Source organism: Triturus cristatus, chromosome 6 (genome assembly GCF_964204655.1).
Source record: "Triturus cristatus chromosome 6, aTriCri1.1, whole genome shotgun sequence".
NCBI classification, from domain to species: Eukaryota; Metazoa; Chordata; class Amphibia; order Caudata; family Salamandridae; genus Triturus; species Triturus cristatus.
This window is the reverse complement of record NC_140589.1, coordinates 188,617,158-188,635,168: the sequence shown is the minus strand read 5'-3', so window position 1 is coordinate 188,635,168 and position 18,011 is coordinate 188,617,158. Positions and strand designations below refer to the sequence as shown.

The window sequence follows — 18,011 nt, the reverse complement described above, 5'->3', positions numbered from 1 at the left end:
GTTGCATGGGTGAGTGAATGGCTCTTTTGAGAGGTGTCTGTGTGACTAAGTGACTGGGTGTGTGAGTGGTTGTTTGGGTGAATAAGTGGGCTTGTGAGCCGCTGCATAGGTGAGTAAGTGGCTGTGTGAGTAGTTGTAAAATAAGTGGCTATAAGGGTGAAAGACTGGGTATGTGAGTGGCTCTATGGATCAGTGGGTGGGTGTGTGAGTGTTTGTATGGGTGTGTGTATGAGTGGTTGTGAGTGGATATGCAAATGATTCCAAAAGGTTAAAGTGACATTATAGTTAGGTGAATATTTCAGTGCCAACTTAACAGTTATAATTATTTCTAGTAACTATAACTTGTGCCCTTAGGTAACTATAACTCACTCCCCCACCATGACTTATCATCAAGGATGTCATTTTAGATGATGCAGCGATATTATCAATTATGTCATAGGACATGTCATGAGTGATGTAATATAGGAGGTAATTAGCGGTGCATGGCGAGGGTGGAATTTATTTTATAGTTACCTTAGGGCACAAGGTATAGTTACTAGGTATAACTATAACTGGTGAATTACACTGTTTTTTTTCCATTAAAACTTTACTTTGACTTGGAGAATTTCACCTAACTTCAATGTCACTTTAACCTTGGTTTTGTTTCAGTGAATTCCTAGGTTTTTTTTAAACGTAAAGTAATATGTTTTATTTTATTTTTTTATTTATTTATTTTTTTTTTTTGAAACCGTTTATTGCAATTCCAAGTATATACAAGTATGGGCCTACAACCTTCCGGCCGGCCGCTAGAGTGACAGGAGCACCTGACAAACGTACAAAAAGGCACTTGGCGTTGCAGAGAAGTAAATCAGGAGGTATCAATGACGTGGGCCACATGACTCTAAGCCCACAATACGGTTTCATTTCATATAAACACAACAACACAGAAAAACCACACCCGCAAGGCAACCCGCAATCGAAAGTAACCGCACGTGCTCCTCAAATGAGGGACCCCGACCATCCACAGGAATCTAAAGAGGGGGAAGGGAAACAAATCCAGGACTGGGGGAACTCTGTGCCCGGGGCTGGGGGAGGGGGTCAACTAGGGGGACGGAGCCGGTGAGGCAGCAGGCAGCAGTGGTGGCTCGCAGATACCCCCGCGGTAGGCGTTCCAGGGGCCCCATACTTTCACCCACGCCCCAGGCTTACCCCTCGCCACATACACCACCTTTTCTCGGAACATGCACCAATCCATGTGTTCTTTCCAGGCCGACACCGCCGGGGGTCGCTGGGATCCCCACAGTTGAGCGATGTCACGCTTAGCTATCATATATCCCAGAGTCACCCATCGCGTCTGCGGAACCGAGTAATCAGTTGGTTCCCACACATTCAGCAAGCATCTCCTCGCTTCAGGCAACAGCGCGACATGCGTAACCAGTCGCAGGACCTCATGCACACCACGCCAGAATCGCTCCACCTTCGGGCATTCCCACAAAATATGCAAAAAAGTCGCCAAAGCACCACACCCACGCTTACACAACCCATCCTCAGCATAACCCATACGCAGAAGCCTTGGCCCCGTCATGTAAACCCGGTGGAGTATCTTAAGCTGGACGAAGCGAAGGCGAGCCGGTATGGCCACCTCCTTCGGAGAGGCCACCGCGGAACTCCAGTCTTCGTCGTCCAACTCCAGCCCGTCGGCAACCCAAGCCTCACGGAGGCCGGTCAGCAGGCCCGAGCGGTCATTAATCAATTTTTTTAAATAAGGGAGATCGTGCTGTCCGGAACGTGGCCATCCAGCACTCTATCCTCCAGGGGGGAAGACTCCGGGATGGAGGCGACGTCTGGGAAGACGGAGCCCAGCGCGTGACGGACCTGCAAGTACCGAAAGTATTCACTGCCCTGCAGCTGAAACTCCGCCTGCGGCGTCTCGAATGTTTTAAATCCCCCTCTCGTCCAGAGGTCCCCCACTTTACTGATGCCGATCATGTCCCACTTCTCGAAGCCCTTCGAGGTCCACAGGGAGCCCAACCGCTGAGGCGCATACAACGGCGACGCCCGGGTCAAACGGTCCTTCCACCCCATAGCTGCATTGGCCGCGTGCCACACCCGCACCATGACACGCGTGGGCCCCGCCAAGCGGGGATCCGGCGCGCCAGAGTAGAGCGCTCTATTGTAGTCGCCACCGGGCAGGAGCATCTTGTCCATTTCAAATGCCGGGTTCAAGGCGGGCCCATAGAGGCCGTGATTAATTGCAGCTAGCTGGGAGGCCCAGTAATACCGCTTAATGTCCGGGAGGGCGATCCCCCCGTCATACCACGGGAGCGTCAACTTCGCCAGGGCTATACGCGGCCTCCCGTCCCAGAACAGGCGGCGCTGTAGACTCTCCACCTCACGGAAGTAGCGCGCCGGGACTAGGTCCATAGTGTTCTGGAGAGCGTACAGGAAGCGCGGCAACAACATCATCTTAAACAATGCCGCCCGGCCGAGCGGCGAAAGCGGCAGGCGCCGCCAGCGCGCGACGTCCTCCTTCAAGCGCTGGAGGGGGGGAAGCAAATTCCGCTCGTAGCGGGCCTCCGGGTCCAGCGTGATATAGACACCCAGGTACCGAAACCCCTGCGAGGCAATCTGGATCGGACAGCCCCGCGGGAGGACAGGAGCCTCCCCGGAAAGCACATAGACACATGATTTAGCCCAGTTGATGACGAGGCCTGAGTTACGGCCAAAGGAGCGCAGGACATCAACCAGGACAATCAGTGATTTGCGTGGGGAGGCTAGGTACAAAAGGATATCGTCAGCGTAGAGGGACACGCGGTCCTCATACTCGGGGGTCCAACGGAGACCACGGATGGAAGGGTGCCACCGCAGCCACTCCGCCAGGGGTTCCAAGGCCAATGCAAACAGGAGCGGCGACAAGGGGCAACCCTGTCGCGTGCCCCGTCCCAGCGCGAATGGGGCCGAGACTCGTCCATTCACTACCACCTGCGCTAATGGGCCCGAGTACAACAATTTGACCCAGCTGATGAATCCCGGTCCAAATCCAAATTTCGCCAGCATCGCCCAAATGTATGGCCATTCGAGCGTGTCAAACGCCATGGTGGCGTCTAAGGACGCCAAGATGGCCGGCTCCCGCACAAACGGAACACGCGCGAGCACCCCGTGCAAGCGCCGCAGATTGCGGGCCGTGTTGCGATGGGGAATAAAGCCGGACTGGTCCTGGTGGACCAAATCGCCCACCACGCCGACCAGCCGGTTGGCGAGCACCTTGGCAAGGATTTTGGGCTCCGCATTCAAGAGCGAGATAGGCCAATAGGAGGTAACCCGGTCTCGGGGTCTCCCCTCCTTGTGGATCACCACGATTGTAGCCAGACGTTGGTCCGGCGGGAGGGAGCCCCGCGAGTGGGCCGCCAGGAACATCGCGCGGAGGTGGGGTGCCAGTACATCCGGTCGCAGCTTATACAACTCGATAGGGATGCCGTTCGGGCCCATGGCCTTGCCAGATGCGACCGAGCGTATGGCGAGGGCAATTTCGTCCGAGGTAGGAGCAGCATCCAACGACTCCCTGTCCTCCACCGAAAGGGAGGGCAGCGCGATATCTCGAAGCAGGGCATGGGAATCCGCCTCCGAGCAGGGAGAGACCGGGGAATACACCTCGCGGAAATAATCCGCGAAGCAAGAGACAATGTCTTCTGGCTCGGTGACACGTACACCATCCATCCTCTCAATCAGCGGGACCACACGACTCGCTCTCTCCTTTTTATCCAACCACGCAATCAATTTACCAGCCTTATCACCCACATCATACAGTCGCCCCTGTTGCTCTCTACTGAGGCCCCTGGCTGCCTCCGTGACGAGGGCCCTATAGGCCGCTTGCTTAAGGTGTAGAACATGCAGTGCAGCATCCGTCACCCCACTCCCCAGATCACCCTCTAATTCAGTAATTTCGGCCTCCACCCGGGTCACCTCCTCCTGCTCGCGCCTCCGGGCATGGGATATGAAGGAGAGGGCCTCCCCCCTAAGAACTGTCTTGAAGGCTTCCCACAGGGAGATAGCCGAAGGGACAGACCCCACATTCTCCTCAAGATACCGCTGCAAGGATTTAATCAAGTCAGCACGAATGGTGGGGTCGCGCAGGTACCAGGCATTGATTGGAGCTACCCTGCCCTCCCCCCTCGGGAGGACACCAAAGTGCAACAGGAGCGGGGAGTGATCTGAAATACCCCGCGCCAGATGGCGCACCTCTCCCACCCTCCCAGCATAGGCCGCAGGGACAAGGATATGATCAAGCCGCGAGAGGCTACCATGGGCACCCGAATGGAAGGTGTATTGCAGCTGCGTGGGATGTTTTAAGCGCCAGCAGTCCACCAATCCCAATGTATCTAAGAGGCCGGACAGCCACGCCTGCGCCCGGGGGAGGTCCCTAGGGGGGTGACGATCCATAGTCCCAGAAACCACCGCATTGAAATCCCCCCCAACCACCAGGAGCCCCCCCGGAAGGTCAAGGAGGAGGCGCCCCAGGTCCGCAAAAGTGGTAGACTGTAGCCCCGGTGGGACGTACACTGAAACAAAGACAACCACTTTGCCCTCCATTCTCCCCACCAAGGCAGTGTAGCGTCCCCTCTCATCATGGCGCAACTCGTCTATTTCCAGCGGGAGCGAGTTCTTAACCATGATGCCCACCCCCCGCGAGCCAGACGTGAAGCCCGAGTGGGCCACCAAACGATAGCCATGCCGATTCATGGCACAAAAGGAATTACCAATAAGGTGTGTCTCCTGCAAAAAGACCACATCTGGCGAGATTCGTTTCAGATACTGCAGGACCACACCTCGCTTAATCCTATCCCCCAGTCCATTGACGTTCCAAGACAACAAAGTCAAGTCCCTACCCCCCATCACATACAGAAGCCATCATTCGTCCCCCCGAGAGCACCTCAAAAACACCAATACAGTAAAGGGTTTGCCTTGCGGTAAAAACGAACAACACCCCACCCCAACCCACCCGTCCCAACAGAACTCCCCCCTCCCTGCACCCCTGCATGAGCCCAAACAGCCCCCCCAAAGTGCAGTGTGCCTGTCGCCCCATAGATGAGAAAACTAACTAGTCCCCCAGAGGAGGAGGGAAAGCCCCCAAGGGACCCCGTACGACCTCCACGGGAGGGGAACTTACACAATCAGTCAATGATGACAATAATGTTGTCCAGAGCAAGGCCTACTGTTAGTCCCTCAGTCCTGATCCGGCAAGCCCTCCCCACCAACCGCGCCCCCCCACCCCCCCGGCCCCGATCCCCGGGCAAAGTGTCCAACCAGTCCCCGGCCGCCTCGGGACGATCAAAAAAGTGCGTGCGGCCATCCACCTCTACCCTCAACTTCGCTGGAAAAAGCATCGCATACTTGAGGTTCAGGTCCCGTAGGCGACGTTTGACTCCGAGAAAACTCAGTCTCTGCTTCTGGACCGCCGGAGTAAAATCAGGATAGAAGTTTACGTCCACATTATCGAGTCTGACCGGTCCTTGTTGCCTAGAAGTCTGCAGGATAGCGTCTCTGTCCCGAAAGTTGAAGATCCGGGCAATGAGAGGCCTCGGAGGGGCTCCGGCCTTAGGTCTTCCTCCGGGGACCCTGTGGGCACGTTCCACCGCAAAGAGTTTACTCAGCCCCCGGGGCTGGAGACGGGTGAGGATCAGGTCCTCCACAAACAGATCCGCCGCCTCCTCCTCACGTCCCTCCGGCACCCCAACAATGCGGACATTGTTCCTCCGGGCCCGACCCTCGGAATCCTCCAGTCGACGATCCATCAGGGCGCTCGCCTGGCCAAGTCGGCGCACCTCCTTTTGGAGGGCCGCCACGTCCGTTGTGAGGCCCGAGGTGGTGTGGGCCAAAGAGTCGACCCGGTCATTCGTCTTGGACAGATCGGCCCTCACCAGGCCCACATCCACGAGGACCGAGTCAATCTTCTGCGCCAGAGTGTCAAAGCGCTGGTCCACCGAGGCCTTCATCTCGGCGATGGCGCCCATGACGTCTCGGAGGGTCAGATCCGCGGGCAGAGCAGGAGCATCAGTCGGGCCCACAGGGGACCTACGCGGCGCCTCTGGAGATCCCTTCTGGAGGGTGTAGCGGTCCATGCTGTTGGATTGATGGGCTGCGCCACGGCGGGTCGATTTCACCTTTGCCCGGTCGCCATCTTGCTTCGTGGACATGGCTCCAGTCCCCAAATCGTGCCAATCTCCTTGAAAGGGGCTGACAAACCAGTTCACGGGCTCCGGGGGGGGGCGACCACAGCTCCGAAGGGCGGATCACAGCTGGCAGGCCGGCAGGGCACCCCGACGAAGCCACACCACCGCACGCCGCCCCGCGACCCTACCTCGCTTGGCAGCAAGGGGGGCGCGAAAGCGAAAGTGAAAGTGCGGGGTACGCGAGTCGCCCAGCCTCACCCGCCGCTGTTGTTCACTTTGTCTCCGGATCGCCCCACAACTCCAATCCGGGGGGCCGGCGTGGAGAAGGCCGCAAACCTCAATCGATGCTCCCGCCGGTGTCCGAGGTCCGATTTGGAAACGGAAAACGGGTGGCACCTCAGCTCGGTCTCACGAACACAGTCCCCTCGTCTGGGACAGGATATGGTCAGGATTTATGCAGGAGGTCGCGGAGGTCCTCGGGAGCCTCGCACCTACGCGGCCATCTTGGTTGCGCGCTAGGCTCCTCAATATATGTTTTATTTTCAAAAGTAAAGCCAAATCCTGTGCACAGTGGGTGGTTGGCAGCAGGGCCTGGTAGCAGGCATCCCCATAACTTAATATGTTATTATCTATGTATGTGTTTGTTTATTTGGTGGTTTTAAAAGTGATGTTTTTTCCTGCTGTTCACTTAATGGTGTTGGCAACAGGTTGGATAGGTCCAAAAAAAGTTTCATACAAAATCTCAATTTAAACTGGGGGCCATCCTACCTAGCTCCTATTTTCCTTCCCTGACACCATAAGCTTAGAAGTTGAGATGCGGACTTGAGGTCCTAATACAAATGGAAAACAGACAGAATAGTGGTATATTCAACACAGACCTGTAGAGCTAGCATGGATTAGATGTTGAAATGCAGCTCAGACAGAAGGTATGTTTTTCTAATAGTGAATTAATATTTAACAATTTTCATCAATACCATTAATTGTCCTTTGTGAGGCAGGACTGTGGTTAAAGTTGCATTTTCGAATCCAAAATTCTGAAATACCTGCAGCGTCTTCATTCCATGTCTAAGTAAAAAGACAAATACAAATGTGATTGTTATTCCGTTGTTGTATTTCATGTGAAAAAAATTCAGAATATTTAACAGGACGGCTTTTTTCTAGGGGTGGGCGGAATTTGCGTAATTGCGTTACGCAAATCTCCGCGAAACGGTAAAAAACCTCCGCGAACACGCAGAAATTCCGCGAACACGCGGAATTGCTTGTTCGCGATGCTTTTTTCCTGTTCGCAATTGCTGTTTGCGTGCTCGAGGAGAAATATCTCGCAAACATGCATTTTGAGAACGCAAACAAGCAAAAATTTCGCGAAATCGCGGAAAGCAGACTTTTGAGCAATTTCGCGTTCTCCGCGGAACGCGAAATTACGCAAATTACGCGAGCGGAACGGAATTTGCCACCCAGGCCTACTTTTTTCCATCAAATGGACAAGTAAAAGAAATTAGTCTTTCTAATCAGGATAGCTACTCTAGTCCTGTAGCACAATTAATTTACAATACAATTATTTCTTGTTCAATAGTTCCATATGACATCTTATCAAGCACTTTGTGGACAGAGTAAAAATATTCAAAGAAGAATAGCAATTCAAAATGATGTATATAATCAATCGTTAGACACTTCATGTACATGTAAACACAGCACACACTCAGTTCTTTGTAATTCTCACTTACCTCAATGACAAATCAAACTTTCACTGCCATATCATATAAATCTATCTTGAAGATTTGAAGCACCATCCTTCCTTTCACCTCACCATTCTTTCACATCAGAAAGGAGCAGACAACTCCTCTAAGGCCTTGAATAAGAGTGACTCATTGCTGTACCCTTAGCGGTGTGGGTTGACTCTCCAGGTCAGTGGTTCCCAGACTTTTTAAAACCACTAACCACTTTTTAGAACACCAAATTTTATTGACCCACCTACCTGCTGTTGACATGAGGAAGTTGATTTTTTATTATAACTAATGCATCGTGTGTCTGCGCACTGTCATTTACAGACTGAATATTTCCCATTGAAATGGCCAGTAGATTTGCACAGACAATGTTTTACTGATAAAACAATATCGCAAAATCACTAAACATTTATCTTTTGGTCATCAAAAACTAAAATGTTGTGTTTTGTTTTGATCCTATTATGAAAATCTTTCCTTCCATCACACATCGGAATTACAAAAAAAGTGCTTCATTGTTACTTTCCTAACTGCTGAATGTAAACAGTTTATTTACAGGTATTAAAATTTTGTTGTGTGTTACAAAAAATGACATCCTACAGCGTGTCCTTACCACAGTAAGACTGTTACATAATTCACTTTTATGAGAAGCCATAACTTGACGCTTGACCTCTGTCTTTGAAGCCCAGCAAATGTGATGAGATAAATACACACTTTAAAGGCATCTTTATTTATTGCTTTGACTTTAAAGACCCATAAAAAATCTGGTGTTTTAAGACCCAGAATTAATGAATCATCAAAAAAAAGATGTGGTAATGATAAGCACAGAAACTCTAGACCCAGGCCCATACATGCTGTGGCTACTGGAATTTTTGAAGCATGGCCCTCATCTCCCCTCTTCAATAACAGGAGAACTGCAAGTGCTCCCCCACCCATGACAGCCTCTCCTGGCCCTGGAAGACCCCACGGTGCACCATCCCAACTAAACAACACTTCCCTCTCTGAAATGTACCCTCTGTTCTAGTCTGGTTGTAAATTTGTGTGGGTAAATGCCTAGAAAAGTGACTGGGATCAGGAATATCTGCACTGTAGTGCTAGGGAGTCTACGTGGTGTAAAGCAGCAAAAAGTGCGCCAGCATAGAGGGAGAGAAAAAGAAAGCAGTATCTAAGTAGATTTGGTGCTGTTCTGTGCTCTCCCCCTAATGTAACACAGTGGAGTAACATTGGATGCTGCTCTGTGTTGAGTCAAATATTAATAAGCTTTCTCCTAATTCAAAAGGTAAAATCTTTGACAAGGACTACCTTGTGCTTAGTTTGTATAAATTATGTTTCCAGGGCCCACAGTTTTGCTCAAAAGTCTCTGGTCAGTGCTATTGAATGTCAGCATGCTGAATAGAAAGGTTGCCTAGTCCTGATATCACCTCATGTCTCTTTAATCTACCACCAAACAGTTCAAGACCCTTTTTCTTACTTTTTGGGTTCATAATGTCTCCTTTTAGAAAAGTTTTCACTCTTTATTCCTCCTTCTTTCCCTTTTGCATGTTTTCCTTTGCTGCTTTCAGTCAAAGTCTAATGAGAAAATATTAGTGCTGTTCCCAAAAAATGAGTACCGATGGGTCTCTCCTACTACCACCGGCTCAAGTTAAGCACTGATACTGCCCTCAGTGCGCCACACCACCAATTCATCATGGTAGGCCTAAAATCATGCCTAGGTCCTGGTCAAATATGAACTGTTGTTTTTCTTTTCACATTTTATTAAACATTTTCATTAAAAAAACATTACAGAAATGCAAAAAACAGATACGAGAAGTAAAAAGCACAGCAGTATTTTGACTGTACATGAGAAGCCAATAAATAATAGGCATAGATAAAATTCATTACAATGTTTGGCCATTGAAGAACAAATCTGTGAAATTCATTGGGTAATATAGCTGTCGTGGCTAGCTTCCATGTTTTGGTGGTGATGCACTTCCCGTGTGAGAGGAGAGGAGAGGAAAGTGTGAGAGCAATAGCAAAAGAGGGTAGGAGTGAGGAGGGGTCATGGCCTGGATAAAGGCGGGTGTTGGTCTCTAAATAGGTATCCAGGGGTAGGCAACGTTGTCCGGACCAGGTGTGATTAGAGTTTTGGTTGAGAATAGTGTTGTCCGAGCTTCTGAGAAAGTATACCCAGGTCCACCAAGTGTGATAGGAAATTGATTTAAAGTCTTTCCAATCACAAAGGATCTTTTTGACCCCTAATGTAAGTAGTAAATTGAATAATAGGAGTTCTGCTTTTTTAAGTGGGAGTGGGGATTATGAACAATCCAGGGGCCTACGTATATGAGGACTGGGTCCAGAGTCACTTTACAGCAGAAAATGTTGTTGATGGCTTTATTGATGTCTTCCCTTTATGAGTGGAGCCTCAGGCAGAAAAATAAAATGAGTGCACCTATTCTGGTTAAAAAGTTCCAACACTTGGCTGAGTTTATTAAACCTAGTTTGAAGTGTTTGTCCGGGGTCCAGAAGGATCTGTGTAACAGACAATATTTACACTATGAGATTATGGGAGAGATTTTGAGCTTAGTTACATGTTTCCATTTAGGAGACCAGTTTTACTTATCTAGATGGGTGAATCCTTCTTTGAGGCTGGGGCAGACCAGTTCTTTTGAGATTTTTGTGAGGTGTTACAAGTGTATTCCTGAAGGATTTTATAAAGTTTAGAAGTTTGGTTTTCTTGAGATGCGATTAAGATTAGTTTTATTAGAATACTTGTGGGCTCAGGAAGACTTAGCTCTGGTTAATCGTAACTTTTAGGTAATGGAAGTTGTAGAATTCTTTGTCAGGTATGTTAAAATCTGTTTGTAAGTGTGAGAAAGGGATTGGGTTGGTCCTATTAACAACATCCTTAATTTACAAAATGTTATGTGCTGACCAAGAGTGCCAGTGGAGAGTTTAACAGTCAATTTTATTGGTGGGTTTTGCTAAAGTGAGGCATAGGAGGAGTATTTGATTTTTGTCAATACATAGCAGCGTTTAACTGCTGTTATCCTGTCTCTGATCACATTTGAGGAGTGTAGGGGTTTAAAGTGTTTAATTGCGATAGCAGATAGGGGGTGAATGTGGAAAGAGTCCTCTATAGATATCTGCCCAGATTGAGGGGGGGGGGGTTTCGACTGTTGCCAATGTAGAGATTGTCTGAGTATAAATGCCAGTTGAAGTTTGCTGAAGCTGGGAAGATTGACTCCACCTTATTCTTTATCCAGTAAGAGAACTTTGGTTGAAGTTCTGGGCCTTTTACTACGCCAAATAAATTGAGTGATAGTGTTGTTGAGGAGTTTAAACAAGCATTTGCAATGCAATAGGTCTCGCAATAGCAAGAGTTTAAGCTATTGGCATTGTAAATGACAATGTCTTTTATTTATATGTTTTGCTAATTAACACATAAATGAAAGGCATTGTCATTTTCAATGCCAATAGCTCAAACTCCTGTTAATGTGAGGCCTATTCAAAGAAGCGGCCACCGTTGTACCGGGCTGCTATGGGAAAATAAAGCAAGCATGGAGCGCTGAATGGTAGGAAAGCATGTCGTGCCTGCAGTAGGAGAAAAAAAGATGTACCATGTAACAACCGAATTAAAAGGGCCAGTCCTCATGTAAGGTTTCAGATTAAGACAAGGTGGTACCAATGAGGGACTAACAAGCCTATTAACGAATCAGAAGCCAGCATTTATGAAGGGCAATGACACAAGCCAATACCAACTACAGGTGGAGAGTTGGTGGGGCTTTAATTTAATACTCCAATACAGCATGCCTCGCAGAGCAGCACATCTGAGGCCCAGGCTCGACCTAAACAAGTATAAACAAGGAGGACAACAACTCCCCTGCCTTCTTGGCACTGATTTATCCACCCCTGAGGGAAGGGATAGCAAAGGCAGGGCCAGTAGATGCAGTGAGCAAATGAGGGTTCACAGCTGTGGCACCTGGCAACCCCTTAATGATGACCATGCATCCTCCTGAAAATATAGGGCCACTTGACAAAGGAAAATCTAGACATACTAAGTTTCATCCTATGACTTAAAACATATTTCTGACTTTTAAGAGATTGGCAAAATCCTTCAGAGGTATATGTGGAAATATATGCAACATTTAGATGTCCATGCATTCCTAACTTTCAGCATGTAATCAAGCTTTGGTATTGAGGAAATGTGCATGAGAACATTTAACACTTTCGTTCTTTAGGGGTTTACTTTTTAGATGGAGAAACGGCTTCCCTCAAATTTCTGTGAACTATTTTGTTTTTCTGCTTTATTTACTGCCTTGGAAATTCACTTATTCCTTCATTATTTTTCATGGGGGGGGGGGGGGGTAAGTTTATGCTTTCAAGGAGGAGTTGGTGATGCAAAGCGTTTCAAAAGGTTTCAACTTTGTTAGGGATTCTATTATTTGTCATTTCCCTTTGAACGATAAAGTGCCGGCTCTGCAGTTCTGCCTTTGTGCCACGCGCAGAGAGCACTGACAGGGAAAAGAAAAAGAAACTGCAATTATTGCCCTCCAATTATCAGCTCCAGGCGATAGATGGTTATATACGTAGTTCTCTCAGAGCTTTTGGGGTTGTCTCACTACACCTAATAGCACTTCTATCAACAAAATAAAAGGAGAACCCCGATCCAATTTCATAATGCCTTGAATTTGAGCTGCCCCCCAGCCTTCCATGTACAGAACGCTGAGCACTGAAAAGACTTCCAACGCAGCTCTTCACTTTTCATCAATCGCTTGAGTGTCGTCTGGTGACGTGAATGGAGTAATACGCTGGCCTGCGCGTAGTTTGCGAGTTGCAGAGTGCAGTGCGAACTGCAGTTTGTGATGGTATTCCTGCCGCTCGGGTAGAAAATCTACCTGAGCGGTAGCTTGCGCTCGCAAAATTACCGTTCGCGAACTTACCATTCGCGATCGCAAACTTACCGTTCGCGATCGCAAGCGGAGAAAAATCTCCGCTGCACAGTGCACTAGTGCAGAAAACTCCTAGTAATACAGTGCAATGCCCCCTTTCATCATTCAAACGAGTACCGCGTCCAGACCGTATGATCTGAAGTTTGGAGTCTGCCTTCGAGAGACGTATTGCCCATGACAGCAAAGTCTGTTCCATGCCACAAACCATCCACAGCATCAGATGAGCTATCGTTTCAAGCAAATTTTCTACATCACACAAACTTGTAAATTACTGCTCCAATTGGTAGTACAAAAGAGTTACTATAAAACTCAGATTCACATTTCTTTTTTTTTTATATGCATTTCTTTATTGATTTTCCACTGAAGTACACCTCGTCCTCCCGTAGAGACTACATAGAAACATTTAGATAATACAAAGGATTAAATACAAAGTAGCCTCGTTGAGGCCAGACAGGCACAGTATAGGGAGAAAGTAGAGCTGCTAAAAAGGTGAACAAAAACATGAAAGAACACTGTACAATATGGCGAAATGATTACACCTCACACAGTCATGTGCTTATGCAGATGCCCCACTTGATCCAGGACATGGCAAACTCCAAACCAGCCCCGCAGACGGCATTACAGCAAAGACAGAACCAGAAAGTGCACAGAATCATGATGACACACATCACGTGCACGGATCACGAAAGTACGGACAGAGTCACCCAACACTCACCCACATTGTACCACCCGAAAATAAAACGCATAGACACCCTCCATCTGCAACAAACAAGACTAAGGCAAAGGCCATTGCCACAAAAATCAGATCCACATTTCTAAGAATGTAAGCTTTGCGATATTACACTGCTGGTTTTCACAGGATGCTTGTGTCATTGTGTAAATTAGGGAAGTGTCATGTGACTGGGCACCGGATAGAAACTCCATACTGCGAGACCCGGAAATGGAAGGCGCGGACAATGGGACGGAGGGCAGGGGGTGGCGTGTAAAGAAGGCAGGATGGTGGGTGAAGAAGGCACGGAGAACGGGAGGGAGAGTTGTGTTGGCACTCGTGCCTGCGGTATGAGAAACTCGACAGAGAAAATAGTGCTTCAAGACAGAATAACAGACACCGTGTAAGGGGCCAGTCGCCATGGGAGGTTATAAATGAAGACACGTCAGTAATAAGGAGGGACTTTACGAATTAGAAGCCAGAATTTAGGATGGACAATGACACAAGCCAATTGCAAATATGGGCAGGGAGTGGGCAGGGCTTCTATTTACTACTCCACCACAACAAGTCTCGCAGCGCATGCGCGCTGGCTCTAGGCTCAACCTAAAAAGGTTTTGGAGTTGCATTAGGAACATGTTTATTATGACTTTTACCTGAGGTGCTGTTAGCATTTTGGTGCAGTCCAATCTACCCCACCAGGTCATATGTTTGGGTAACCATGTCTTGATGAGATCTTGTATTTTGTAAGGAGTGCGAGAGTTGGCCTCAATTTACAGAGTTGTAGGCATAGGTATTTTTAGGTGATGGTTTTGCCATTTGAGGTTACAGTTACCAAGAAGTACACGTGTGCTGAGTGGGTTTATGGGGAAGACCTCTGTTTTACTGTATTCTGTGTGTATCCGAAAGCTTTACCTTAGGCATTGATCAGGTTTAGGATTTCGGGTATTGCTTTGTCTTTATCTTTGGAGAAGAAAATGGTATTATTATGTAATTCAGTTATGAGGGGCTTAATGGCTGGGAGAAAGAGTAACGTGGATAGGGGGCAGCCTTGCCTCGCACCCTGGGATAGCTTCAATATAACAAGATAAGTATCTATTTACCCTGGCTCTGGCCAACAGTTTGTCATATAGTATGAATACCATCCGCTCAAAGGTCGGTCCTATGTTGAATTTGTGGCTCACCGATCTTAGAAAAGGCTCAGACACTGTATCAAAAGCCTTTTTAGCATCTAAGGCCATAACAATCGCTGGAGAATGGAGTAAGCAGGCTTTTTCTAGAACATTAGCAAATTGTTTGAAGCAAGGCTTCCCTTCATGAAACCAATTTGGGATGCGTGCATTAATAAGGGGAGCCATTTTTCCAGTCTTGTAGCTAGGATTTCTGCATAGATTTTACAATCTACATTGAGTAAGGATATGGGCCTGTAACTTTGGGTTCTAATGTGTCTTTGTTTTCCTTGTGGATGACTGTTATTATGACCTCTGAGAAGATAGGACCTGTTTGGCCTTTGGAGGAATAATAGTTGAAGAGGTGGCAGGGAGGTTTAGTAAAAATGACCTTTTGAAGCTGCCAGGCCCGGACATTTCTTTACTTTAAGTCCTTTGATCGCATTCTCTACTTTTTGTGTCTCAAATTGTTTGTTAAGGAGGTCTCTTCGCCTCTTTAATTGAGGAAAGTTTCTTGTTTTCGAAGTAATTTTCACAATCTGTAATATCTGGTTACCAATTGAGGTTGTATAGCTGTTTACACTAGCCTGCAAAGCAGCTTGCTATGTTTCTTGCCCCAGTCTCTGTTTTCCTTTAATTGCAGTTATCAAGGAGTTCTGGCTTTTGACCTTTAGGTAGTTGGCTAGGAATCTCCCTGCTGTGTTGAATTTGAATTGTTTTTTTGTTTTATTAGTGTTCAGCCATAGGTGAGCCCTCTCACTTATTAGTTTGTTGTATTGGAATTTTAGGGCTTTCAGATTTTTAATCGTTGCGGTGGAGTGTTTTGAGATTAGAAGACGTTCAAGTTGCTTCGCTTTGGATTCTAGTACTTCAAGTTTTTTGTTAGCTGCCTTGTTTTTATTGGTCATGATGCTAATTATTCTACCCCTGATTGTTGCTTTCATGGCTTCCCAGAGCGTTTCTGGAGCGATCCCAAAAGAGGCGTTTTCTTTGAAGTAGTTTACGATTGCAGAGCATATTTCTTCTCTATTAGTTGGGCCACTTAGTAGCATCTCATTAAGGCACCATAGTTTATCTGGGTTTTAGGCATTAGATATTGTAATGTCTTGTGAAATACAGGAGTAGTCCAAAATAATGATGGTTTCAATTATGGGGTTGGAGCAGGAAGGAGTGAGTTTAGACTATATAACAATGCACTGTGTTTTAGATTATTATAACTGTGTCCTTTGCCATTCTTTTTCTTCCTTTTAGGAAAATGTGTGTAATATTCCTATAAGAATATATTTCTTGGAAATAAAGTACCTTGAATTTGAATTTGAGTAGAAGCTATGTGGGTGGGAGTAAAAAGTTAAGTTGCTACCTTTGGGGAGAATAGCCTCCATATGTCTGTGACGTTATGTGCAGAGCACAGATTTTTCATTTGTTTATGGGATTTTCATGGGCTGCGTTTGCCGACAGATAATCTGTCTAACAGTAGGCCCATATGAAGGTTAAAGTCTCCTCCTAATATTATGTTTGACCCATTTGGAATTTCGTTTAGTCTTTGTTTTAGGTTGACCCAAAATGAGGGGAAATCAGAGGTGGGCACATAGATGTCGACAGTGAATAATTCCTGATTGTGTTTGAATATTTGTGGAATGACCTATCTGCCTCTGTGTCATGTATGGTTTTAATGAATTTAATGCCTGCCAAACTGGCAAAAACAGTGACAACTTTTTCTTGTCAGAGTCAGTGGAGCATGCCAATTGCGAGTGCCAATTGTTAGGAGGTTGCGGGCAATATTGCTGTCTATTCTGGTCTCTTGGAGTAAAAGGATATTGCCTTTAGTTTTATTGCAACATTCTATGATTTTCCTTCCTTTGACAGGGCGATTTAGCCCTTTTATGTTTAATGAAAGAACCTTAGGAGTGTTATTTGACGTAATATATGCTGTGGGGGTATCGATGGAGTATGGTATGTTCTAAGACATGAATGGTGTAATATGGGTTGCGGCACATCATGCAGTGTTTGGAGAAGAATGGATTTGGATGCTTAGGCCTGGGATTCCCTGGGGAGGGAGAAAAGCGAGAAAATAGAATAACTAGAGAACCCAATTTCCCATCCCAAGATGGAAAGTGGGGCAGTGGAAGCCATGGACCTGCCCTCTGAGAGCTCGAGAGGGCAGAGGGAGAAATAAAGCTGCTGAGGGGAGGTGGTGGACAGGGAGCAACAGGGATTCAAAGTGGGAAGGCTAAATGTTTCAGCTATTAAGAACTATATTGGCAAAAATTAGAAGACTGGGAGATACATTTGGGTTGTTAGTCTGCATAGGTTACATGTGAGCAAACATGTGAGCAGACAGATGTTATACAAACATTTCACATTTTATTACAAACTCTTCAAAACATTTAATGTGAGCAAATATGTGAGCAAACAGATACTATACAAAATTTCACATCTCATTGCAAACATTTCAAAAACATTTCAAACGTACCAGAGAATACAACATCATAGGTTAGTTAAGTAGTTCGATGTTATAGCTCATTGTTAATCAGAGATTTAATTAGAGGTTTGGTTAATTAGAGAGATTATGTTTACCTAGTAGTGCCGCCCTAATATCTTACATGCATCAACTGGAAGGTAATATGTAAGGTAGGCATTACAAAAGTCGTCACAGAAGGCCTGCCATGATTACGCATTGAGAAACCAGCTGTTGTTAACAAATACAGCAAGTGCGGCAAGTTCAACATGGTTGAGGTGGGGCAATGAACCAGATGAACACATTTGAAAATATTTGAACATTATTTATTTGTCCTTTCGCAGATGATGCCATGTGGGTGGCGAGACGGTGGCTGTGTTATTGATCGTGCCAGATGGAGGCTTGATGTACCGATTTGCAATGGCTTTATCTAGCTGGGATGTTGCAATTTACCTTTAATCTATGTGAGGTCCATATATCCACATAAGTGTAGGTGGGAAAGCATGTGTGAGCTTATGCATGCATGTATGGATGGATGTGTGGCAGAGTGTGTGTGTATGTGTGAGTTTGTGTATGTGTGAATGTGGGTAGGTGAGATGGGTGTGTCTGATAGGAGTGTAGGCAGGAGTGTGAGGGTGTGTTTGTGTGGGTATGTGTAAGGAGGTGGGTAAAGCACCTGGGGTAGGAGAGTGAACATTATAGGGACATAGAAACTTGCAGTCATATTGTTGGATGAGTGAAAGAGCACGCAGGAGTGTCTGTGAGACAAGGGTTGAGAACATTAAAGAATGTCACGCTGCAGAAAATGGCACACATAGGCTTAAGGAGGGTGAGTGCATGCAATACATAAGACAAGCTTGCATATATAGGCATTGTACAT

General features: G+C 46.9%; 1 protein-coding gene across 1 annotated transcript in view; it reads right to left on the bottom strand.

The window, feature by feature from the left end:
* LOC146816610 (cysteine-rich venom protein-like) overlaps positions 1–18,011 on the bottom strand; it is a 738,882-nt gene that overhangs the window by 288,427 nt on the left and 432,444 nt on the right. Inside the window, exon 5 of the mRNA XM_085609142.1 lies at positions 7,124–7,214. Coding sequence (XP_085465268.1) covers positions 7,124–7,214 — 91 coding nt within the window. The remainder of the gene's footprint in view (positions 1–7,123; positions 7,215–18,011) is intronic.